We start from the raw sequence: 27,110 nt of genomic DNA, 5'->3' as shown, positions 1-27,110 counted from the left end.
GAGTTACATTCCATTACTTCAAGACAAAATCTAGGTTGTCAAATTCACAGCCTGTAGGCAGCTTTCACCAGAAGATTTTTAACATTATTAAATCTGGGAGAATATTTATCTTTTTTTAAAGTGCACATATGTGGTACTCTTTTTTTCTGTATGTTTTCTATTCTAGGGTTTTACCCCAAACACCACTCACAAAAATATTATCCAATATCATCTGCAGGGATGGAAAAGCAGAACCAGTTATTGCTCTTTGTGTGTGGCTTTATATCATTTTTATTTTTTTATTTGATGCCTGTTTGCAATTACTGTTGCTGAAATTTTGGGAGGAGAAATATCAACATGGAGCAGCTTCAATTGGAGGTTGATTGCTTCTGGATTTCCACAGAGGTGTTTGAGTGAAATGACAGAGTTAGTCTTTTCCATTGATCCACAATTGATAACAGTTAATCACATTCACCTATTTGGACTACTTTGTGAAAATATTCTTCCATGATCAATTTGCATGTGAATAGTTTCCTTCCAAACTGACATGTCCACCATTTAGGAAAGGTTGAAACCTGCTCTGACATAATAATTGCCTGTATGGAGGGAGAATATTATATTTATTTAAACATTTAACAATGAACATCTCAGTAATATCTGTTCTTGCAAATGTCTGACTAGAACTTTGTGAAGTGAAACCTTTCATTACTACCAAAGCGTTGAAATCCAGCATTGCTTATAGGTATTTTAGATGGGGTCAGGGGGAGTTAGGGGGTATCTTGTAGCTGCCGTGCACTTAAACTTGCCAGACAGAGTAAAAGATAAAATATTAAACTTGGCGGCAGGGCGAGAATGGTAATGATGATACTTTTGGCCGGCCGTTTCGAGGCCTCTTTGTTTAATTTGAACGTGGCTCAGAAGCTTGTTCAAACACGGTTATCCAGAAGTGACAGGACGGCAGGGCAAGAGAAATTCTTCCAATGGTCAAAGATAATATTTAAAATCAACTATTTTTCCATACGAGTTGACAAGTTTCATTCTGAAATCGTTAATTTTGGAGTCGATAAATCAACCTGAAGGTCATCTTTCAATACGTGTTAAATAGAGGATTTAAATAGCTAAAGATAATAATTGTTATTCTGTTAAACGAGAAGCTGATACAATACTGTCTTTTAAAAAATACTGCAATTCGTTTTACTCTATGTAGTCCTTTAATGAGAGTAAGTGTTGTTATTCATACAGTTTCAGTCTGATACTGAAACACATTCTTCACACATTTGTAATTCAATCCAAAATTAAAAATCCCTAGGCTCCTGGAATGAAGTTAATGTGTTAAAGAAATGAGACCCTGGGAGGGTGAAAGTAGAGCAAAGACAGCCTAACTAAAATCTTTCCGGAGGCTTCTTCCCTTTTGCTGCCATTTGTGGTGTAATTAATTGCTGTTAATTGTGAATGGCCGCTGGGCAGAATGTCCCGGCCTGTCATTTTCCAGCTGACACGAGTGGGGAGGGGGTGGCGTTTGATTTGTTTAGCTGGCGGTAGCTTTCAGCTTGGGGGCAAGACGGGCCCTGCAGCACTCTGTCAGGGTCCAGAAGCTCCAGTGGGCGACTCCTGCCACAACCAGTAAAGACGTCCGATACAGAAAAGGCTGACAACCCTCAGCCCACACACACACAAACACACACACACACACACACACACACACACACACACACACACACACACACACACACACACACACACACACACACACACACACACACACACACACACACACACACACACACACACACACACACACACACACACACACACACACACACACACACACACACACACATACAGCTCGCCCTGGTAAACAAATACATATATTCATGAGAAGCCCAAAAAGGTGTTCAGAAGGCCACGGGCAAGAGGAAGAAGCTGTCATTTGACCTAAAAAAAACACTTGTAAAGTGTGTACAATAGCGGTGAAAGAGGAAAGGTTTGGGGTCATGTGCTTTGTTATTGCAACATGCGAATTCAGGATATCAAGACCAAATGTGGACAAAAAAATTGTGAAGAAAGTTGACTAAATTTTTTCTACTGTTTACTTTTGCCTCTCTGGTGTTGCTCTATGTCCCTCCTGTTTGTCGCCCACGTGGCGATCTTTGCAGTTTGCTGTGAGGGTGGTAGCAGTAAAGAAGTCTGTGTTTGCGTGTGTTAATGTTTCAAAGTTGTGGGAAGGCAGCAAAACTAGGTGAAATGGTAGCCGGGCTCATATCACAGAGATATACAGTAAACGGTCATGTAAACATGTCTATCATTGCATCCCAGCACTAAGAAATCAGTCGTATTATCTGGAGCTGATAACAAAAATATTTCAACCTGACGCCTGTCTTTGCATAACGGAGGAACGCTTCAGAGGCATATCATATTCCTCTGTGTCGAGAATAGAACATCAAAGAAAGGTTTTTTCAAAATAAAATAATGAAAAAAATGATCTCTTTCCAGTTACTGCATCAACTTTAAGAGTCAAAGAGGACACAGGTTTATCCCCAAAATGAACACTTAAAGTGTGATCTTTGACCTAGAATAACCTTAACCACACACCATCAGTTGCTAACATTTGCCAGTATCATTTTACAAATCCTAATGTTCATGTATCATTCAAATTTAATAAAGTTAAATAAATTAATATATCTTTTTTTTTATCAATATTACTATTGGTCTACAAAAACTTGTTTAACCTGTTAATTTATCTTTTCTAGTTACTGAAAGGAGCAAAAGGGTAAAAAAAAAAAAAAAAGCGCACATTCTCTCTATTATATAGACACACAATGATGAGAGAGCCTGGTGGCCGCACACTCATTTGACCACACACACACACACACACACACACACACACACACACACACACACACACACACACACACACACACACACACACACACACACACACACACGCTTTGGTGCTGTAAGAAATTCTTGCATCTTGGTATGCACTGTAGCGTCTCGGCTCTCAGTGTAGACTCATTGAGAAAAAGAAAAAAAGCCACATCCCACTAAGGTTTGACCCATTAGCGTGTTATTCATAAAGCTGATGAGGCGTGACGTATCTGAACAGCTCCCACTGGCATGGTTTTCTTTTTATGCTCGCTAGAAGTTGCCTTGCATCACATGCTTCACTGAGCTGCCTAATATTTCCTTCACTTGTGTATCATCTTAAAGACAGAGCGTAACAGTGGTATTTGTACACTCTGTTTCCACTGTGCGCTATTCAACCAAGCAGAAGTTATATCTTTTTTTTCTTAACAACCATTGAAAACATAGGTTGATGACAGGCACAACATAAATAAATGATACAAAATTATTACAATATTTTAGCAAAAACAAAGAACTGAATGAGACTTTTGTCATCAACTGATAAAATGCTGATTATTTTACTCTCTGGTTCCTTTACAGTTTTGAGATGCTGCATTTCAGATATTTATCTTTGTTTAATTCAAACTCACACAGGCTTCCTCAGGTATGAATTTTGTCGGGCGATTTTTAATTTAAATCTTTTTCATGCAGTTAACCCATCATCAGATCTAAACTCATCAATTACCATAAATGCCAAACCTCTAAAGAGCCAATTCAGTCCAAATTATCGACACCATCTGAATGTTTGTATATTCTTCACTGTAACTCTCTCCCTCTCCGTCCACTTTTTATTTCCTCCCTGTCTCCATCTTTCTCGCTCTGATTTGTCTTCCATCAGCCTCCCAGTACCTGCGCTAGAAGCCAGGGAGCTGTCCCATTACTTATGCATAGGTATCATAGGTATTCATGTGTGTGCATGGGATAGGGCGCATCCGGAGCAGGGGCCGGGGCCCCGACATGACAAACAGGGTGTCAGCAAGGCTCCGCGGGACCCATTAATATGCTGGCAGCCGACAGGGATCCTCACCTACGCGCGCTTAATATTCCTGTATATTAAACAACCATAAATCAGAGGATATAAGCGCTGAGGGCTGTTGTGTGTGTGTGATGTGCTTCAGTGTGTTTAGGGCTATGTGTGCAAGGACATTTTGTGTGTGCGAAAGATGGTGTTTGTGTGTGTGGTTGTTTGGGTTCGTACATGTTTGAGATGGTGTGTACACGGGGTGCTGGATACTTTTGGGAAAAGAGGAACCAGATCTTTGGTTGGGTCAGTTTCTGAAATTCTGGATGTGTGTGTGTGTGTGTGTGTGTGTGTGTGTGTGTGTGTGTGTGTGTGTGTGTGTGTGTGTGTGTGTGTGTGTGTGTGTGTGTGTGTGTGTGTGCCCGAGTATGTTTTTGTGTGGACGTGCTCTCAGACAGTATGTCGGGGGAATTCATAGTGGAAGACAGCGTCAGCCTTTTAGCCTTTCAGCCTGGCTTTAACCCCAAAGCCTCACTGCTAACCCACAGTTTCTTCTCATATAGCCAAACTTTTTTCCTTATAACTTTCTGTATATATATATATAATATATATAAAAAATGTGTCCTGTATTTTTTTGGCCTTTACCTTTGCGCTGAGCTAAGTACTCCTAGCTGCACTTTCCAGACAATTCCTGTCAATCAAGCTGAGTGTGCAGTGCTGTAGTCATTTTTTCTTGCTGTGGATGAACTTTGTTTCATTTCTGTAGATGGCTGTCTTTCTTGTTTGCCTGTTCAGCAGTGGTGGCTGTCACTGTCAAGCTATCTATTCAGTTTGTGTTGTTTGTGCCAGACACACCACAAACATCAAACACATCACAGAAACCTAGCAGTGAGTTTAAGTGTGGACACACACTTTTATGAAAGGGAAATTCAATTACGTTGTTGTGTTAAAATGTTTTCTTTTCTCATTTCATGCATGAAAACATTTACAAATTACTACCACACTACTATGTTTTTTAACCTTGTAACCTTCTGAAGCTACGGTGTCATATAACTTGCAAACTGAAGCATCTAACCCGTTAACATGTCTCCACCTCAGTCAAACGCACACATTCATCTACTCCCCCAACACTCACACATACACTGTCCTCCTCCTCTCTTCCCCTCCCCCTTCCATATTAATCCGTGTTACATGCATGCAAATTACCTTGTTTAATTAGAGACAAAGAATCTGTGTGTGTTTGTGTGATATTCATGATGATGTGGGTCCCCGGGTCCGAGGCAGCCAAGAAGGCAGTCACGGCCTAATTTTGTTTTCCCAGTAGGACCAACTATTAGTTTCTCAGCTCATTAATCACAGTACGCTGTTGTGGAGAAATCATTAATAGTTAAAGTCGCCCTACAATAATGTATAATGGATACATTTGACGGCTCCTGATTCCATATTTTTTTTCAATTGATGTGTGATCAATTTTTTAACGGTCATGATAATCTCCGGGCCTCGTTGAGAGGGTAGTGGGGTTGACCTTAAGTGTGTTGGGCAATGATTTTGTGTGTGTGTGTGTGTGTGTGTGTGTGTGTGTGTGTGTGTGTGTGTGTGTGTGTGTGTGTGTGTGTGTGTGTGTGTGTGTGTGTGTGTGTGTGTGTGTGTGTATAAATTGCATACCATTTGAGTTGTCTCAGAGGTGGCCAAGCGTCGGGCCTGCTACTATCTCTCTCTGTGTGATCTGGACCAGTGTGTGATGCTTTCCATGTGTGTGCCTGTGTTTTCCCTGAGAGTGTACAAGAAGGAGTCAGCATGTGGGTGTGAGTATGTGAGAGTGTGTGTGTGTGTGGGTGTGTGTATGTATGTGTGTGTCTCCCCTCTCAGCTAAGATCAGTGAGACTTTTGTGACGGAGGTCATTAAAATCACTCCCAAGGCAGCTAGGAGAGTGCGAGTGTGTGTGTGTGTGTGTGTGTGTGTGTGTGTGTGCCCCTCCTCACCCCCAAACTCACCCTCTCAACACCCCCTCTTCAATTTTCTTCTTCTGTTCTTTCATTCATAAGTCAAGACATCGTAAGCTGGAATGGACTCAGGCTGACTTGTCCCGTTATCTGACTATTGACTATGTATGAGCAGGGCAAATGTGTGTACATGTATTTGCATATACAGTTAAATATGTGGTTTTTTTAATTTTATTGAACACAATTAAAATAATATCTTATAGTCTACAGAACTGGTATTAGGGAGTGTTTTTCTGTTGCTTAGCCTCCCAGACGACCGTTAGTGCGTTACACGCTGGGCCCGGCGAGCCTCGTCAGGGTAAGAGGTAATTAAGTATGAATAATTAACACCAGCGCCCCCCGACTGGGAGACAGCAGAGCAGCTTCCCCGTGGCAGCAGTCGGCCAGATCACACATGGCCCTCGTAGCAGTCCACTGTGTGCCCATCTCGTTCATTAGAAATACCCACAGCACAGACTCGTTGTGATCCTCACCACAGGATCCTGCACTGAGGGGGTAGGCAGGGGGCATCATGTTTGGTTCATCGAAGAAAAAAAAAACTATGAGCTTATTGTCACTCTTTTTAGCCTTTGGGGTTTTGCAAAGAAAAATGCTTCTGCTAATGGACAGTGACACTCTAAAGTTTTTAGATATTGCAATAATTGGATAGCATTTTAAATCATGTATTTCTAAATTGAAGAAAGAGAGCTTTCTTTGAGTCTACACTGATATCTAGCTTTTGAAGTGTGCATTTCCTGAGTGGCAGACAGAGATAGCCAGCTGTACAATGATCACTTAGCTGAGCGGTTCATAGAAGTTTGTGTCTCTGGTCAATGAGTAACGACACTATCTGTTAGACCTGTGGGGTTTACGAGTCAACAGGTAAATGTCAAGTGTAATCACCACAGTCAAACCTTTGCCCTACATGCAAGTTACAAATGAGGAGTTCACTTCCATAACACCATGCTTACACAGACATGGACAAATCTCGTAGGTTTGCTATAATAGAGAGGATTTGACATGTGAAAGCATTTTTCAGCATTTTCTTGTCAACTTAAGTCAGTCACCTGCAATCCCAGACCAACGAGATTCCTAATTGTGGATAAAATGCTAACTTTGTTAGTAATAATCGTGCGTTCTTGCATGAACATTGTCAAGAATGAGTGCATTCAAGACAAAAGATTTACATATTGAGGAGCTAATATTTCCCTCTTCCTTCTTGTCTCCTTTTTCATCTCTCCTTCCATCTGTCTGTCAGCTGTGCGGGCGGACCGCATGCGTGGCGGTCGCAACAAGTTTGGCCCGATGTACAAACGTGACCGGGCCCTCAAGCAGCAAAAGAAGGCGTTGATCCGAGCCAACGGCCTGAAGATTGAGGCCATGACTCAGGTGATGCAAGCAGTGCCCACCGACCTCACCATCTCCTCGGCCATCCAGAACATCCACTCGGCCGCCTCCAAGGGCCTTCCGCTGAGCCACCACCCGGGCCACCACACAGGTCACCACCACCACCACCACCATCATCATGCCACCGCCCTGCCCCCCACAGACTACGACCGCAGTCCATTTGTCACTTCGCCGGTCAGCATGACAATGCCGCCGCACGCCGGCAGCCTGCAGGGCTACCAGGCGGCCTATGGACACTTCCAGGGCACGCGAACCATCAAGTCTGAGTACCCAGACCCGTACACCAGCTCGCCGGAGTCCATCATGGGCTACGCCTACGTCGACGCCTACCAGACCGGCTCGCCGCCCAGCTTCCCTCACTTGATCGTGGAGCTGCTCAAGTGTGAGCCAGATGAGCCACAGGTTCAGGCCAAGATCATGGCCTACCTGCAGCAGGAGCAGGCCAGCCGAGGCAAACACGAGAAGCTCAACACCTTCGGCCTCATGTGCAAGATGGCTGACCAGACGCTCTTCTCCATCGTGGAGTGGGCACGCAGCAGCATCTTCTTCCGTGAACTCAAGGTAGGTTGACACGATCCATTTGATGAGAGGGATTTGGTTATATATATCCGAGTTATCTTTTACAACCTTATTTTCATGCTTTTGGCCAGCATTCCTATTAATTATGAGCATGCTACTATTTAATCTTTAATTCTATTTGCAGATACTCTGCAGGCCTTCAATAAATCACCCTGCATTTTGTTTCAATGCTATTTCACCACTTTGTCATCCATAATTGACAGTACTTTACACAGTTCATGAACGTCGTGTGCTCAATCCTTTATATTCAGTAGGCCTTTAATCTTCCCCTTTTATGCACTAGCTCAACACTAATACAGGGTACACAGGGATGTGTGTGTGTGTGGGGGGGGGGGGGGTTGTCTGCTCGTAGCTGCCACCTCTGTCGGTCCCACTGCCTGATCAAAATACAGCAGCCAGCCACATTTACCCTGTGTGTGACACATTATGGCGATGGGTTGCAAAAACTGTGACTACAAGCTTCAGGCACTTTTCATACTAACGGGGTCCTATTCTGAGGGCTTTATGTGAATACTGCATACCGCCCATCTCCCCTTGAAATATCCTTCTGATCTAAGTGGGCACACACTCTGTGATGATAAGAGATGTCGGTTATTAGCATATTGTTAAAAAAAAAAGTCAGAGAGCTGACTAAATCACCCAGAGAATAGAGTCACAATGAAAGGAATTTTTTTTTTTAACCTTCAGTTATTTGTGATGGACATTCTTTTAAAGGCATTTTCACTCGGTATACGTCATCTGCAGAGTCTATTAAATCAACTAAATCTGAGCTTGGTAAACACTGTGCTCTCCGTCAATCCCAACTGACCAATAGTAACCGTCCACTAACGCCTCACTGTAAAACTGTGATAATTCGTGCTTATTCATCACAGAGCCCAAGGGAGTGTTTGTGCGCTCGCAGCTTCATTTGCTCTCAATGAAGGTTAATGTTCGGAGCGACATGAAAGGCGTTTGATTAGTCTGTGCCTCACCTGTTTTTCTTCCTGTTGTCTGACTCCTTTTGTCTGTTTGTTTCGCACTGCATCGCCAAAGGCTCAGCTGCATATTCATGGGCCTGGGCCTGTTGCAAAAATTCCCTTCCAAATATTTCATAGTATTTTGTTTTCAAAGGGGAAAATAACAAATGAGATAAATGTAATATTAAAAATAGAGCCAATTACAACACTGAAAAGAGTCCTTGAAAAACACATGTTGACATTTAGCATACGCCGTGTCCCCGCTATTGACATTTTTCGAGATCTGTATTTGCATTCAACTGCGGTGTGCAGTACTTCACCCACACACACACACACACACACAAACAAACACGCATACATACACAGGCTCGCCGTAAGGTGTGGCCACAGCGAATAATTGTGTATGGTTTGCCCATTAACTTTGAACCATCATTCTTTCTCCACTCTGAACTCTCCGTTTCTCACACTCTCGTCCTAATTCAATTATCTCCCCCACTTGTGTTTTTCACTCCCTGATTTGCTGCTGAATGAAATGTCATTATGTTTGCCTAATGAATAGTAATTGAGCTGGGTGCCTGTTACAAAGGTAGAAAATGACCTGAGCTCAATACAGTTGCAGTTGCGCAGGCCTGATAGGTTTAGGGGAGGTGGGGGCGTATTTCACTTCAACGAGGGAGATAATTGAACTGAAGAGCCACCTACCTAAAGCACAAGGGGGATTGAAAAAGTCCTTCTTTGCTTGTTTCGCATTAGTAACCATGGGAGAACTGCTGAGCAAGGCTTAGTGTTGGTGATGGTGAGGAGAATAAGCAAACCGTGAGCTAGCCAAACTGATATTGAACACATTTTTACTGCCATTGTGGGTATTGTTGTGATACATTTTTGGTTTTGAAACATCTCCCTCAAATTGTTTGCCTTAGAGGTTGTATTTTCAGCTGAGCTTTAATGTTTAATCTATTTATCAATCATAATTGCAGAGTGTGTGTACTGTGCAGTGTGTGTGTGTGTGTGTGTGTGTGTGTGTGTGTGTGTGTGTGTGTGTGTGTGTGTGTGTGTGTGTGTGTGTGTGTGTGTGTGTGTGTGTGTGTGTGTGTGTAAATGTGTTGCTATTCTGTTCTGCTGCCCACTCTTATGCGTTTGCTACTGCAGTTCAACACCAATTTAAATAGAAAAACCCACCCAGGACCTCTGCCATCTCCACTCTATCTCCCTGTTAATATGTCTCCTTTTGTTTATGTGTTTATGTGCCTGTGTGTGTTCATACATAGGAATACATGCAGGCTAATGGTCGTGTCCTGTTCAAACATGACAAAACATTTCTAACGTGAGAGGATTTATTTCCTTTGATACAAAAAGTGTGTTCCATTGTTTTAAAGTATCATTGTTTTGAATCCACCTGACCGACATCTCTTTTTAATATTGAATTTAAAGACCAGCCTGGGACCAGGGAGACAGGATGCAGAGCAGAATTAAAGGTTTGTCACAAGACTAGTGTGGCGCTCCAGGAAGCTATAAATACACCTTCATCTCACTCACACACACACATACCCACATTAAGACACAGACACTGCTCACACATAACGCACAGCCCCTCTCTCTATTATTAGCGCCGTAAGAACAAAAGAATTTCTCCGGTAATAGAGCCAAGCTGGGAGGGTGTGTGAGAGGCGTCTGCCAAAAAAAGTGTTTAAAGATTTAGTTTCCATAAGTTGGCCTCGGTCACAGGACTCATAAATATTTAGCCATTATGAGTACCTTCTAAAGAGCTCTCCCAATTCTTTTCCAAAGCAGCATGTCGCCTCTCTCTTTCTCTTACTGGAAACGAGGTATGACGTGAGGGACGTTTATTTCTAACACCTTGGATTTGAGAAGATGGGGTGGGGTCTTAAGTTACCGCCAACCAACCCCAGGTTTGATTGGTTTAACACATCGACAATTCAGGTCTGGTGCACTGGTTTTAAGATTAAAATTACCGGTGTGATGAGGGAAGGTTTTGGCAGGTTTGAGCGCACGATCATTTGTGGTTATTTTAATAAAATTCGGAGCAGGCTGAAGACAGGTGCGTGTGTGTATTGTATGTTTGTGCGGGTGTTTATGTCTGGTATTGCACTTGCACCTAAGCCTATTTTTTTCCAATGCGCCTGCTTAGTTTACTTAGCCTTAGTTTGTGTTTTTAATCAGAGTTTCAGTATGAATTTTCCCTGATATCAATGCTGTTACAGATGCAGATTTAGGTCAGTTTTTGTTAATGTATGGATAGTATTTTTTAATGAAATATTTGATTGTTGTTAATTATTATGGGACATTTTTAATTGTTATTTATTCCTCCCCCCCAAAAAAAAATTGGGATCCAAGAAAATTGCAATTCTAAACCTTATCTTTGAACGATTTACATTTTGCAGATGTTCGGCTTCATTTTAAAACTTATTTTTAAAATAACGGTGTACAGATACATATAATTATCAACAGGTATTGGGGTATTTTTAAATCTGTGGACGTGTTTCATAGTTTGTATACTGCATATGAAAGTATATTAGCAGTGCTTAACTCAGTATATGAGTGTATGAGTTTATACTGGGCCAGCATTTGAGTGCGTTCTGAGGGGGAAACGCATGTGTTTGTCTGTCAGTGACATTTGCTAGCACAGGGCCGGTACTTTGCCACCCCTCCCCTTCTCATCCTCTCCTGTCCTGCCATGAACCCCTCCGCCCGCTCTGGTGGCAACCGTCATCAAGGCAACGTTGCGTGTTAAAGGATAAATCCACTCAAAACTGTTTTTAAAAAGGCAGCTACTGGCAATGGTTGGTCTTGACTTCCTGCATTAATTTTGTCCTTAGGAGGTTAAAAAAATCCCTGATAGCAGTTTCTCCATCGACAGTAGCTCCAGTAAAACTGATTTTATGCGGCCAAATGGATGCTGGGTTTTAAGAGTTTTCTTGATTTAAAATTTAAAAAAAGTAAAATTGGAACAGTAAGGTTCCACTTTATGGAAGGCATTCTAGGAAATGAAGATTTCTCTGACTGAAGCAGAATTATTAAAAAAAACAGTACTTAGTAAAAAATATATAACTTACACAGAAATTAAAGTAAAGCGGTGAAGTGCGGTAAATAAGCCAATAATGTAAAAATATATATATATATATATATATAAACTGCCCTTGGACAAGACACAACTAAGATAATTTATAACATTTTAAAAATTAAAATAGTTTAGGTAACTGGCCAATAAAATTTAAATATTCGAACCTTTGGAATAAAAAGTATAAACACAGTCTTCTTTAAACACCTCTTCTAATGTTCCTGTTTGTGCTGAATATGAAATAAGATGAGATATGAGATGTTCGTTTACACTGTGTGTGTGTGTGTGTGTGTGTGTGTGTGTGTGTGTGTGTGTGTGTGTGTGTGTGTGTGTGTGTGTGTGTGTGTGTGTGTGTGTGTGTGAGGGTGTGAGGGTGACTCATACTGTTGCTGGTCCACTGTTACCCTCTCCTCCATTGTTCCAGTGTCGGGATGGCTGGCCTGACTCCCGACCCAAACACAATGAGAGGGAGATTTTAGCAGGGCAATTGGGACTATTGATGATTCATATGTTTATATCTTACCTTCCTAACGCTACTCCCTTTTCACCACACCACTCCACCCCCCCTTCCTATCTGCAGAGAATGTTTGTCTGATGTTGGGACAGCGAGCACTTTTGTGTTCCTTGTCAACAGTTAACCTAGAGAGGAGGGACCACGTCCAAAAGACATTTCACTGTTTGGCAACAGTAAAACGAAAAAGAAACCTTTACATACGCTACGCTGTCATTACCATTAAATGATCCATGTTTTCCAGGAGTTATTCTCATAAACATTCTTTCTTTCTATACCCCATTTAACCTCACCCTTTGGTCACATGTACTATCACTTCTTCAGGTAGTAATTTACTACATTTGCCAGGATGCTTTTACAACACCCAGAAAAGAGCTCATCAGACATAAACAAAACATATTTAAATCTGCAGCCTTGATCGTTCCCCTAAAAGAACACGTCTTTAAACTGCAACAATGGTGTGATAAACCTTTGCTTCTCCATTCTGACGGACTGACACTTACGCTGGTGATGCTGTGATTATTTAACAAATATGATCCCCACTGGCATTTGCACGCTCATTTCTTCCCAGGAACAAATGTTGGTAAATGGTTTTGGTAGAACTGCCAAATACCAGTTAACAGTGTGTGACATCTACTGTCAACAAATGAGGCCTGGCAACATTGTTTTGTCTTTAAAGCGATAAACCAACTTTATTTTCTTTCATTCTTGATTCTGCAAAAATTGCAGGTGCACCACAGATGATTTAAACAATGTAAAACAGTCTGGAAATAATTACAACTCAAAACAGGAACAGTGTTTGCATGAATAGAATAGTTAAAAATCAAACTGCAGCCTCAAAAAGAATTGAGCCTCAACAAAACTGCCCAGTTTGAGAAGTATTTCACAACATTTCAAAGAGGGTTGAAGCAGTTGTGAAGGAAAAGCGTCACCTTTCTTCTACTTACTAAATGTTTACTTCAGAGTAACAAGAGATGACATGTTGTTTAGAATCTGTCTTGAGACAAATGCAGTGTAACATTATACATATATTTAGTCCGTCCACCTGATAAAAGTGGAGCAGGGAGGAAAATAGCTGTGGCGTTTTGAAATGTGGCTTCACTGTTTATTTTAGTCATCTGGGGACTGTTTTTTGGGGGAACCAGACAGGTTTTTGTGCTTCTCTGTCTCTTTCAGTTTTTTTTTTTCTTATTTTGTCTCTCTGCATGTAGCGGGAATGGCAAAAGCAGAACTGAGGGCCATTAAGTTGAGGAGGAACTGTATTAGAAGTCTTGTTCCCTGGGAAAGCTCCCAGCTGAGATGGGACGGCCATATTGGATAAACAGATGGCTGGGGAAAGGAAAGGACAGGCGAGGAGAACAGAGGTGAAACAAAGAGGGGAGATGAGAGAGGGGATGAGTGGAGGAGGAATGTGGAGAGGGAAGGAAAGGAGAGGGAATAACAAAGAGGAAGAAGTAAGGCAGGGAGAAAATATGAAAGGTGATGTGATGAAGGAGAGAAGGATGGTAAAAGACAGAATGTAAAAGCAAAGAGAAAGAGAGATAAGAGTTAAAGAAAGGCAACAGGAAGGGCAAAGGGACAGGAAGGGGGTGAGGTAATCCACATGGAACAAGATGGAAACATGGAACAAGATCTGTAATATTTACACACAGAAATATATATAGAATACTAAATATATAGACAGTCTATATATATTGTAAAACTACAATTTCGCTTTTATTTGAATAAAATGTGAACAGTTTTTCCATCAAAAAAGTATTTTCTGATATATATTCCTTTTATTTAGAAATGTTATATTTTATCTTTTTCAGCACAACAATCACAATATCATGAACGATAAACTAATACATTCAACCAAATCAAGAGTTTACAAAACATGTCATATCTGTGCACCATCCGTGGCAGTCAGATATTTTCAGAAAGGTCCTGGTCATTAATTCTCTACAAACTCAAACTTCAAAAAGGTCTTAAAAACAAAATTCAAAACAAATCCACGAGCATTTTAAGCAGTAGAATTATTTACAGCACAGACTCTTTCTCACCCGTTTATTCGACCCCTCTAAGCGGCTTCGTGTCAGTCAATCAGGCAGTATGACAGATCCCTGGGTTAGGGGCAAGAACAGGGTTGATGTTCACGTCTCACACCTGAATATTCTCCACTTATGGATTTACCTGAGTGAATAATGTAAGATCCTCTGATGCGCCACACTCTGCCCTGCTGCATAATTTCACCCCTTCTTCACCTTCCCTCTATCTACATCTATAAATATTACATGAATTTACTTTGGTGAAATTAAAGTTACACCACCCTCCCGCCCAGTTCAGACTGGACGGTTTTTTTTCTACAGTCTTGGTTATGCTCCTCATATATACACACACACACACACACCTTTTTTACATGACCTATCCAGGAGCAGTTTAATTTCCAAGGTGCAACCAAGGGTGTGTGTGCGCATGTTTTTGTGTGTGTGTGTGTGTGTGTGTGTGTGTGTGTGTGTGTGTGTGTGTGTGTGTGTGTGTGTGTGTGTGTGTGTGTGTGTGTGTGTGTGTGTGTGTGTGTGTGTGTGTTGGATAGGGGAGTGTATTGCTCCTGCCCTGCTTTGACCGCTGAATGTACCTTTTCTTTTTTTCTTCACACTCCATAACTGAGTGGAAATTAATAAGCCGTTTTAGGCGTGATCTGTGAACCCTGGGAAGTGCTATATCTTTACCACCTTCTACACACACACACACACACACACACACACACACACACACACACACACACACACACACACACACACACATACACACACAGATTCAGAGCCTTAGGCTGCAATGCCTATCTTGTCATAGAGGTCAACGATCCCCCCCCGCAACAACCTCCCCTCCCGACACCCCAATCCTGACAAACTGCAAGCGTGATGGGGTTGGCGGCCGCACGCAGTTGGCAGAGATTTGTAACTGTGTCCCTGGTCCATTGCATTTGAATTATTCGGCAGGCTGTGTTGCACCCCCCCCAACCAACAACCAACACACGCACACGCACGCACGCACGCACACACACACACACACACACACACACACACACACACACACACACACACACACACACACACACACACACTCACACTCACACCTCATAGCTTGCTTGCTTTACCTTAGTTAGGAAGAAAGAAGGTGCAGGGTAGGACGGGGAAAGAACAAGGCACATAAATATATGGGGAGTTCAAATGAGTTACAGATTAAGTAAAGAGAGCGAAGAGCAAAGAATGTGACTGAGATTGAAACTGAGCGGCACAGAAAGAAAGAGAAACAGAGTGAATGATTTAGAGTGAGAGAGTGACCATGAGAGAAAGAGAGGACAGAGTCGGAGATGGAGTTAGAGACAGAGATATCGCAGCAAAGAGGGAGGGAGAAAAAGAAGAGTTGACCATGAGAGATAAAGAGAGATGGAAAGAGACAGAGAGAGAGAGAGAGAGAGAGAACATGAGAATGAGATAATGAGGGACAGCCAGAGAAGGACAGAAAGAGAGAAACGAGGAAGAGAGGAAGGTTGGGGTGGGTGGGGGGGTGGGGGGGGGGGGGTTAAATAGGAAGATGAACAAGGGGCTGCTAGAGGCAACAACCAAGGGCACGAGGAGGAGGAGGAGGAGGAGGGGGGGGGCATGGTGAAGGACAACAAGGGAGGGTGTGGTGGGGTGAAAAGAGGTCCGGTAGGTGGGGGACTGGGGGTGTAAGGGAGAACAGGTGGAAGGTTAATGGGCCTGGAGCGGATCCACCAGACGCTCTTGGGCTTGATATATGGGCCCGGGGCCCGGCGCGGGGCGTAGGCTTTCAAAGATATATTATTTCATTTGAGGAGCAGCACCATTCTGGCCGACAACCCCCCCCCCCCCCTCGCCTCCACCGACACCCCCGGCCCAGCATTTGTCCAGTGATAGATGACACGCCCCCCCAACACCCCAACACCCCAAAACACACACATAAATACACATACAGTATTGTCCTTCCTAACACACACTTATGTAGAAATTCTGTTGTTCTAGTCAGGAGACTTTTCTCTCTCTCTTTCTATTCCTCTCTTTCTTTCTTTCTTTGCTTCTCTCACCCCCTTCTTTATCTCCAGCCTTCCTCACCCCCTCCCGGCTGTCAGTCTTTCTCCCCGGCTGCAGGCAGGTCTTACAGCCGCCTGTGTGTGTGTGTGTGTGTGTTTTTTTAAGTTGCTATTTTAGTGGTAACAATATCTGTTTGATCAGTAGCACTGGGAAGGAGCAGGAGTTAGGGGGAGAGGGGGTGCGGGGGAGGGAGAGGGAGAGGGGGCCGGTTTCACAAAAGCCTCTTTTCATTCATAAATTATTGACCATTGCTCAAGACATCACTCTTTCTTTTTCATAAATACTGTAAACCCCCCACCCCCTTTTTTTTTTCTTTTTTTTTTCAATAATACGATACGAAATGGAAAAAAGTCGGTTTAGGATCTGTTTTAAAGATACAGTGTGTGGTCAGTCAAATAACAGCACGCATCAGACATAACAGAGTCTGTTTTCTATCCGGACAGCTACAGGTTGGACAACATGCATTCAAATGTATGCGTCTCAGAGAGACTCTGGTATTTGAAAGAGTTCTTATTCCTCTGTGTGCAACATGACAAGATAGCAACTGCAGACATGTGTTTAGCGGAAGCTCTTATGGTGTAATGTTTTTTTTTGTTGCTACATCAGTATTCATATCCTGGCATTTCCAAAGTCTGCATTTTCCACTAGCATCTGCCATCCTTTGGCTGTGATGGCAGGCGACAACTGATCTGACAAAAATCTAATTTTCCAATGTCCTCCTCACATCCCCTGATGGTTGTAGAATGAGCTTCCCAAACACAGGAATGGTCCCGTAGGTTCAACCCCAGGGGACTGCAGAAAAAGCCGGAAGGAAGAACAGGAAACTTGTTAAAAGAGAAGATTTAGAGTCGCCCGTCCCAGAGGAGCGGCAGCTACAAGGAGACGACGGGGGTTAGGAGGTTTAGCATGCACAGAGTCTGCTCATCTACTTGTTGCTTTGATGAGGGATGAAAGGCTGTCATGAAGTACAAGTTTACAGAGCTCCGGGCAATGATGGACTCAACTGTCCTCAAGAACATTTCCTCTTCCTTGTAGCTTCTTCATCCTCGCTCAGAGAAATGTTTTCACTGTTTCAACATTTAGCTGGAATCCTCACTCAATATGTGAGAACAGGAAGGGAGCACACTTGGACACTGACAAGACATGTAACTGTTGACCGATGAATCAAGTGTCTACACCGTCCTAAACCTGTAGAAGAGAAGTGGGTTTTTTTATAACTTCCATCTATCAATGCCTTTCTCCATCTCACCCTCCTCTACAAACCACTGCTGATGAACCGGCAAAGAAAAGCAAAAAAAAAAAATGCCTCCACCTCTTCCGCAGTTTTTCATTTTCAAGCCTGATTCACATTTGCGAGCACTTTGGGCATTCGGCGGGAGAAAGAGCAGGTCGTGTTTAAGTCTTGTTTGAGGACGATCAGGGTAAAAGCCTTTTTTATTGGCAGGTCACGCTGCTTGTTAAGACGGTGACGCAGGTTACTAGGCTTTGCTGTTTGCCTCGGTGGCCCCGAACGATCAGGGTTGTTTTTTTTCCACAAGTTGGAAACAGTCAGTCAAATCAGCAGGGATAGAGAGAGAGAGAGAGAGAGAGAGAGAGAGAGAGAGAGACAGAGAGAGCAAGAGTGATTGAAAGGTGGAGCGGAAGTGGGAATGAAAGACAAAGAAAATAGGTAAACAAAGTGGATATGGGGACTTGATTTAGTTAGCCGGGCTGCTAAAAAAATATCAACTCAACAGCGTGCAAACACACACAAAGCAACTCCCCCCCCTCTGCTGTGCTTATAGCTATGAGCCGTGTTAAAGTTTACGCAGGAACCTTTTCAAAAGTGCCTCCCATCAGAAAAACTCTGCAAGACGAAAACTGTGGTGCTCACAGTTTGCAGCAGCAAAGGACAAATTAGAAGTGATCCTCGTAAAAAAGTATTGTTATCTGCCGACGGGCTCTGTGGCTGAGGGGTGCCGATATGTTGTCAGGCGAGTGGTAAATATACAGACAGAAGTGCCGGCATTTCGCTTCTAAATAGCTCCTGGCTATAGAGTTTCCTGGAGGTCAGAGGGGCCGAGGTGTGGCTGCCGCAGTCTTATGCCGACCCTCAACCTCTAAACTAAACTCACCACACAAAAGTATGCAAACCTGTCAGCTAATTTATCTTGCTCTTTTACATCTGCCAGCATTCGGTCTCTGTAGATGACACAATTTGGAAAGCATTAACGGCTGACATTGAAATAACATTTCAAATTGAAATAACATTCCACATTGAAATCTGTTGATGATGACGACATCTATTCATATGGTCACATCATGAAATATAATGGGTTTTTTTTTTTGCTTAAATAATAAACACTTTATAAGCCCTAAAGAACTCAAAAAAAAAATATGTCACTAAAATGTCAATGGGCAACAATTAGCCAGGTCCTCCTCTAATTCAACTAAAGGAAACATGGGGTGAATAACAGAAGAAAATGTATTTTCCACTTTAACAATGACTCCATTAAAGAAGTATGGAAATATATGTTAAAATAGTAAAACTTGTAATCGTCAAATCAAATTTCCTACGACTTAAGGTTCATCCTCAAAGTGCGCTCTGAAACACAATGCTTCAACCCGTTTCCAAGATCTTAAAAAGAAACCACCAGGAGCCCCTATAGCTTCTAATGTTTCGATGTTGCGTGGCCTCAATTATCTTGGTGTATTCCAGCCTGCTTAGGGGTTGTGCCTGTGTCTGCCTCTTTCGTCACTGGGCTGTCAACAGTTGTCCCTCGATGTCTATTTTTGATGCTTATTTACGGCTTGTCTATTCTGGACAGGGAGTGGGGGAGCTTTGAGGGGGTCGGGGGTCCAGGAGACAATAGACAAGACAGCGGTGGAGCGGAGTCGACAGCTTGCCTTCTAGTTTTACACTTAAAGAGTAGAGGGGTATTTATATTCATCTGGGAAGGCGGTTTGATTGAATTTACACAGCGATGACTGATGCATGCATTTCATAGGAGTAACACTAGACACTGTGGTTGTGTTGTGACGACCAGCGTGAAATTTCATTGGGGCCGCACGGCAAACAACGACCCAGAAGAGAAAATGGCTCCAGCCCCGCCGGCAAAGTAGGACAAAGACACCTGTTCCCTATCCGTACTTTAAGCAGTACTTTCTTCGCTGGTTTTAATTTTGCTCTCCTCATTTTCTTTTACAGTACACCAGGACTTTTTCATTACTCTCACACCATTCCCCTCTTCCTCACCTCTCAATCTATAAAGTCTCTTTCTTCATTTCTCCCAAAGCACCATAACTGCAAACCTGGCACAAGCTACGGATAAATGATTCCATACATGTGAAATAAAGGCATGGCATTAATATTAAGCATTACAGTCCTGCGTGCTTTAAGGATTGCGGCCACTTAGAGGAGGATGAAAAGCGGCTTTTCAAGCAAGCTGAAACAATGACGAGCAATAAACCAAATATGCTGAAAGGGGTACTTGCTGAGAAGGGTGTCGACAACACCGTTACATTTCTGGAAGTGAACCAAAAATGTTGAACAAAAACGAAAAAAAAAAGGACGTGTTTTTCAGGTGGCAAGCCGCAGTCTCACCTTCCCTACGGCCATTACTCTATACGCCACATGTTGCACTGCACTTCCCATCAGCAGCAGCAGCAGCAGCAGCACCACTAGGCCTCTTACTGCCGCAGCTGTGCTACGGAGAGATTTATTTCTCCTAATACAGATGCATTTCTGTCAGTTTCTGTCAGACGAGTCCTGGAGATACACTTCAGGGAGAAGCAGGGCTCCATCTGCTCTGCTGCGTTGCGGTTTTGATGCCTCATCTTCCTTGTACTTCGACTGTTTATATATAACAGGAGCTCCGGAAATGCTCAATTAGCTAATTCAGATATTTAATTTGTACATCAAGGGCTGTGATCCCAGTGATCTCTGGAGCTGTGCCACATTTGGATGTGGTTTCACAGCTGTCTGCTCTAAACCCCCCTTCAAAAAAAAAAAAAAAAAAAAAGCACACCCATCCCACCCCGTCAAACGCTAATGGGAATCTGTGTCTCCCTCCCTCTCAGACAAAAAGCATCACTGCGTCAGTCTCTGCATTTTAAAACAGCTTTAGTCTAAGCAGCGTTAAGGTATATTGCATATACAGTATGTGTGTGTCTGTCTGTGTGTGTGTGTGTGTGTGTGTGTGTGTGTGTGTGTGTGTGTGTGTGTGTGTGTGTGTGTGTGTGTGTGTGTGTGTGTGTGTGTGTGTGTGTGTGTGTGTGTGTGTGTGTGAGAGAGACAGAGAGAGTTAAGGAGGACTGTCTCGACTGTTCTAAATAATACAGAAGGGGGGAAGCCTTTAGCCTGTCCTCTCTGTCTCCTCTCTTTCTTGTCTTGGCTTCCTCTTAAAAGACAGACAGCCAGACAAGAATGATGGGGTCATTTCCCACTGTCTGTCACCGAAAGTCACACAGACACAAACACATCCAATAGTACAAAAACACACACACGTGTACTTGCATACATGCATGATCATAAATCCTCTCTCACTCACGTCTCACAGCCATAATAACCGTATAATAAAGTGAGAGCAAAGCCTTTACTTTTAACCAACTCACACACAAATCTGCATACATACACACTCCCCGCCTCACCCCCCTTATATTGCCTCCCCTCCACATACCTATCACACTCAGCACACAAACAACCAAGTCATAAATCGCAGCATTAACTCAAATAATGATTGCACGGCATGAAAATTCAATGGATGGAGCTTAATGCCCAGGAATCGGCCTGCTAGATTAAGATCTGGGTGTGTGTTTGTGCGTGCTTGGGGAGTCTGAAGGGGGAGGGGGGTGTTGATGGATCAATAGGAGTTCCATGAACAGCAGCTCCCAGCCAGGAACCTTAGACAGTGCACTTGCACAACTTATTTTGCATTTTGGATGGCATGCATTTGACTCAGTGGAGAGTGGAGTGGCGGGAAAGGGAGCATAATGCTGCACGTGTAAGTGTGTGTAAGTATGCAGGTATGGATATTACTATGTGTCTCTGTGGAAGTATCCAGGTCTTGACATGATTGCATTTGTTTGTGCATATGTGTGTGTGTGTGTGTGTGTGTGTGTGTGTGTGTGTGTGTGTGTGTGTGTGTGTGTGTGTGTGTGTGTGTGTGTGTGTGTGTGTGTGTGTGTGTGTGTGTGTGTGTGTCTTGTGTTGGAGTGGAGGAGGAGGAAGGGTTACTTTTGGGAGATGCCATTCCCTGGGCTGCATGTGTATTAGCAGTCTAATGTTCATGTGAATAATTGATTAGGGCCTCTCTGTGTTTTTGATAATTAGTTGATAGCTTCTTCGCTCTAAGCCCTGAGATTTCAAGTGTGTGTGTGTGTGTGCGTGTGTGTTTGTGTGCAGAGGGGGTAGTCCACTTCAGAGGTATCTTGAAAACAATAGCTCTCAGAAAGAAAAGGAAAAAAAACTCCCTTCCTCTAAACCATGCACTCATGGATTAACTTTCTTCATAAATGAGGCTACTGTACATACGTTCAGTTCTCATGGCCTTTTTTAGAAGATCTCTCTCTCATGTTTTGCCTCACCAATGAGTTGAGCTCACTTTTCTTTAGACACTGTACCGCCTGGATTCATTATGTCATACATGATTATAATATAATCGCTGGCAGACGTTACCTAGAAAGTCTTGATTTTGTACATATCTAGTAAACAGACGAGGCGCTGCAGACAACAATTAACATTGCATGCATGAAGAAAATATGAATTGAAATTCATGTCCGGCCTCTCAGTGGTCCTTTCTTTTGCCTTATTGATTTTTCTATCTTTCGTATGCTTATGTATCAAGTAAAAACAGAATAGGAAAGTTTGGGGCGTGCTTTGTTAATCCTCAGATCCCTCACCTAATAATACAGAGAAGAGGGTTTGTTGCAATCGTCAGCGACCTTGAGCAAACAAAATGGTATTCACGCTGCAACGCAGACCCACAGAGATACTTTGCTTTTCCGTATGAATGTAGTGGCGCTTATTGTGGATTCTCACAGATGTGTGTTTGCATTTTTATATGTGTGCTTAGCTTGATTAAGCTAACAACGTAACCTTACGTGCCGTGATCTATTATTTGTACCAGTCACAGTTGTATCTTTTGCCTCATCGTTATTTATTTATTATCTAATTACATATTTGTTAAGCACACAGAATACTACAGTGGTTTGCCACCATAGACAGATACATTTCCTGTATCAGTAGTGATCTAATATTACTGAGGCCCAGGCAGAGTAGACCTTATTAGGCCCGCATCCTGTTTCCTCTAGTCTCGACAAGGCTTGGGACAAAAGGATGCTGTATAGGACGTAGGGACGGATAGGGGAGAGCAGGAGGGCATGTTAAATGATTGGCTGGGCTTTATGTTTTCCCTTTCTACCACAACCCTGGGACAAGAATTAGAATTTCAGGTTGTGTAGACGGTTGAAAAGATATGAAGAGGAGGAGAGGAAGAGAGCACGGCCAATCGAAAGCAGAGTGTTCCCAGGGTCAAAGGTCAGCCTCCAGAGTCTGTTAATGCGGTCACCGTGGGAACCGATCAATCTCAGTGCCGCGGCAATATCGATCAGACATGGGCACACGCACAGCATTCTTTCTGACACACACAATACAGCATTCATTCAATCTTACAAAGCGGTTTCTGCTCTCAGACCAACACAGTGAGTTCACACACACACACACACACACACACACACACACACACACACACACACACACACACACACACACACACACACACACACACACACACACACACACACACACACACACACACTCAAAACATCTTGCCTAATACTTTTCAGAAAAGAAGAGGGTGTAGACCAACGCTGCCCTAACAGAAACAGTTCACTTCAACCGCAGCAAAAAAAAGATGTTTCTGACTACTACTTTTTTGTTAAAAAATTGCTACACATTTTTAACGATTTTATTCTGTAGAAGGGGAAATTGTATTCTTTATATTTCCTCATTTTTGTCTTTGACGCCTTAAAAAAAATCCACATTTATAAACATTAAACATGCTCCACGGTATTCTGAGTAAATGTATGTGTTTCTAAAGTGAGATTTAGAAACAGCAATTATGTTTTGGTTTTTTTTTTTGGGGGGGGGTACGTCTGCAGATACAAGGCCTTCTTGTGACAATGCTCATATTTTATGAGCTCACAGATGGCCCGAGGCATCGCTATGGCTGTTTAGGGACCTGATAGCAGTCTAGAGTCTCCGTCAGATATAAACCCAAAGGCATCTGCACGACCTGATATGTCGGATTAGAGATACATGCGACCAACAAACAGGTGCCAGTGACATGAGTTGTTGATGAGCATGCACGCTATGATACACATACAGTGTCACATGCATTCACGGTACAGATCACATGGCGTCTCAAGCTGACATTAAGTCTGCTAGCTTAGTGTCTTTTAGAGAGAAATGCATTAATGTATCTCTGAATGCCTGATGTTTTGTTTCGGATTTTGTTTGGGGTCCATATTGGTTTACGATCAATCAGGTCAAAAAAATGTGTATTACGTGAAACACCATCTGGTTAAAGACCTCATGAAAGTCAGTAAAATACATCATAAGACAAGCTGTAAGAGTTTTTACTTTAGTGGTTGTAATTTTATCATTTCACACTCAAACAACAACATCCACTATTTCTATGTACTGTACATAAATGTTTAATAACCATTACATGAAGCTGGTACAAAAAGTTTACCTCAACCTACCAAATGAAGGAAGTACAATAACTATTGTCCAAGCATCACCAAAAAGCTTTTTAAGGCTTTCTTTGATTTGCCATTGGAAACACATTGGAAACTATTGGTTGAAACAAAATCACATACATATAAAAATAAGAAGTTCAGTTTCTGGCAATTTTCTTTTTTTTAAATGTCAATGCCTTGAGTTGAGTTTACCTGACTACTCAGCTCTAAAGACAATGGATGGATATCTGATAATTTGCTAATCATGTTGCTTAAGAGTGCATCAGTGGAGCTGAACCCTAAAAGTCAGGGAAAATGTCAGGTAACCAACAGGTGTATAGCGAGCAAATAACAGATTCTGGTAGCTTCAATCTTCAACCTTGTCCGCTGGCTGACAGTCAGTTTGACTAAAGCTATAGTTGCTCACCATATTATCTCTATTATTATCATTCCTCTCCTCAGGCCCCCCCCCTCCCCCCAGACCCGCAGCGCCACCTGCCACCTGCTCATTTTCCCAGCATTCTTATCACCCCGCCAGCCGTAGGATCGAGGCCCACACAAACTGTATGCCATGACAAACAAGAGTTGGTTTGGAGAAGTGAGGGGGAGGGATAATGATTTTATTTTCATCCGCTTCTGCAGCCTGACATAGTTTGGAACATGGAAACCTAACGCTCACCTCTCCCTACCAGCAGGTCACATAGCTGGAACATCCTGGGCATTTTGTCACTCACTCTGCTGTTGTTCTTTCTGATGGGTGTATCTCTATTTGTGGCATTTAAAAGTTATGGCTGCCCAAAAATGATTTGGGGTTAGGACTCAATAGGAATTTGTTGTGTCATGAGTCAATTGTGACCTGTTTTTTTTTTTGTTTTTTTTCCTTCATTGTCATTTGGTCTTTGGAAGGAAGGGTAGTCAAGAAATAAACAGACTCATGGTAAAAACCGGTCAGCAGGGTAGCGTGTGCTACCTCTCTCTCTGGAAAAAGTGTCAACCGCTCCATGATCTGTGATACATTGATGACCAATTAGTTGAACAAAATCCTATTGCTGGCAATGAAACCACACACTGAGACTCTTTTCAATTAAATTACCGAACTATAAACTAAAAATGAGCTACAGTACATTCAAGTACGGCATAATTAAGTGTTCGAAACGCTCTGAGAACAACAGCCGCTGTTCTAGGTGAATTAATGCCTTGTTCCCAGGTGAATACTGGGCCTGTTTGGCTCAAGGCGAACAGATGCCAAGACAGGACTGCACCAAAGGGCGGCTGCTAGAGACGCGCGAGCATTGATGTCAGCTTCAAACCTCACCTGTAGTATTTCGAGACGGCATTGATTCTTGTCCAGCAGAGAGAGACGGAAAAGATGGAAGCACAGCTATTGTTTATGTACAAGTCGTTTGAGGCAGAAAAACTCATGGTTTGTGTGTGTGTGTGTGTGTGTGTGTGTGTATGTGTGTGTGTGTGTGTGTTTTCTCCCCCCCTTGTCTAAAAAAACTAGCATGATTCTCTCCATTCATTAAGGCTCCACAGAAGGAGATTCCATTAATCTGTTCATTAGGCCACATCAAAAATGGAACTACTTATTAAAATCAGATCCAGCTGTGTACTCTCGTTAAAGCCGGCCGTACCGTACGAAGCTTAACAATGCTCGTGGCACTAGACCAAAACCCGGCCACAAGAAAGGGGGGAAAAGATTCTACTACATTGGCCTGTTTTGACTCAACACACCACGATAATTGCTCTACTCTTAGCGGGGGGCTATGAATAAACATTACTTTAGTCAGCGAGCATCTGAATGCTCCATTTCCAATTAATTTACATTTACCCAGAAACGGAGAGAATATCTGCTCTTAATCATTATGTTTTATTTTCTCAATTTCCCCCAAGTCTTTTCTCATTCTCTCATTCCCTGTCTGGCACTTTCATTCCCCCTCTCACCCACGCTCTCTTTCTTTTTCTACCTCTCTCTCTGGAAAATCCCATTAATCTCAGCCAGTGGTTTTGAACAAAAGCTATGGGCTAAGCGATTGATCCTAGCATTGATCCCATTCGCCTGAACGATCATAAAGGTGTTAAATTGGTTTCTTGGAGGATATGTATTTTTCATTGCTGGCTGCTGCAAGGAGAAGTTCCTGCTTGGAATTTCTCGCAATTCTTTAACCAAACACTGATGATAATATTAAAATATTAAATAGATCACACCTTGAAACGCCTAAAATGTGGATTTTGAAGCCAGTTAGCTGGGGAGCATGTTTTCTGCATCAGCGTAACCCTTAGAAGCTAAATCTTGCTCCATCCAAGGACAGGTGGAGACTTGGGATTGTCCAAACGTGTAAAGTGAAAGCAAATGTTGAAAACTCCTTTACTTATGTTGGTGAAAAATGTCACTGTGAATTTACACTATGTAACTGAAATAGTACATTTGACACCAAATGCAAAACGGTGGTTTTCAACCACAAAGTGATAAATGTGTCTTGCTAGCTAACATTTACTCAAAAGACTATTTCAGAGTAAAGGTTTTTTCATAAATATTCTGCTCTTTAAGCAAATTAAATTACTTTGTATATACAAATGAGAACCGCAGAAATTAGAAGTTGACAGCTTCCGTTTTTGAGTAATTTGGTTGATCCATCCAGTGACATATATAGGTGTTAATATAAATACCAAATAAAAAGGATGCACTTGATGATTAAAAGTAATGCTGGTTTAGTTTGTGTGTTAGAGGCAACAAATGTGCTCGGGGGAAAACAATGTTACTAACTAGTGTTTCTACATTAAAATGAGAAAAAGGTTTTATCTGGACCATGTGTAACATCTCTTTCCTATAGTCAGTTGCAGATATAGAATTATATTATCAAATAAAATATTTACTTATTGATAGTTTTTAAATAATCCAAAATGACGTTCCCAAGATACTTCACTGCTAATA

At 42.4% G+C, this 27,110-nt stretch overlaps 1 protein-coding gene across 1 annotated transcript in view; it reads left to right on the top strand.

Annotated features, from left to right (window-relative positions):
* Positions 1 to 27,110, top strand: part of nr5a2 (nuclear receptor subfamily 5, group A, member 2) — a 68,425-nt gene that overhangs the window by 8,858 nt on the left and 32,457 nt on the right. The window contains exon 4 of the mRNA XM_054602333.1: positions 7,086 to 7,795. Coding sequence (XP_054458308.1) covers positions 7,086 to 7,795 — 710 coding nt within the window. The remainder of the gene's footprint in view (positions 1 to 7,085; positions 7,796 to 27,110) is intronic.

The sequence above is a fragment of the Anoplopoma fimbria genome, chromosome 8 (genome assembly GCF_027596085.1).
Source record: "Anoplopoma fimbria isolate UVic2021 breed Golden Eagle Sablefish chromosome 8, Afim_UVic_2022, whole genome shotgun sequence".
Classification (NCBI taxonomy): Eukaryota; Metazoa; Chordata; class Actinopteri; order Perciformes; family Anoplopomatidae; genus Anoplopoma; species Anoplopoma fimbria.
Note: the sequence above shows the minus strand (reverse complement) of the source record. Positions and strands in the feature narration are given on the sequence as shown.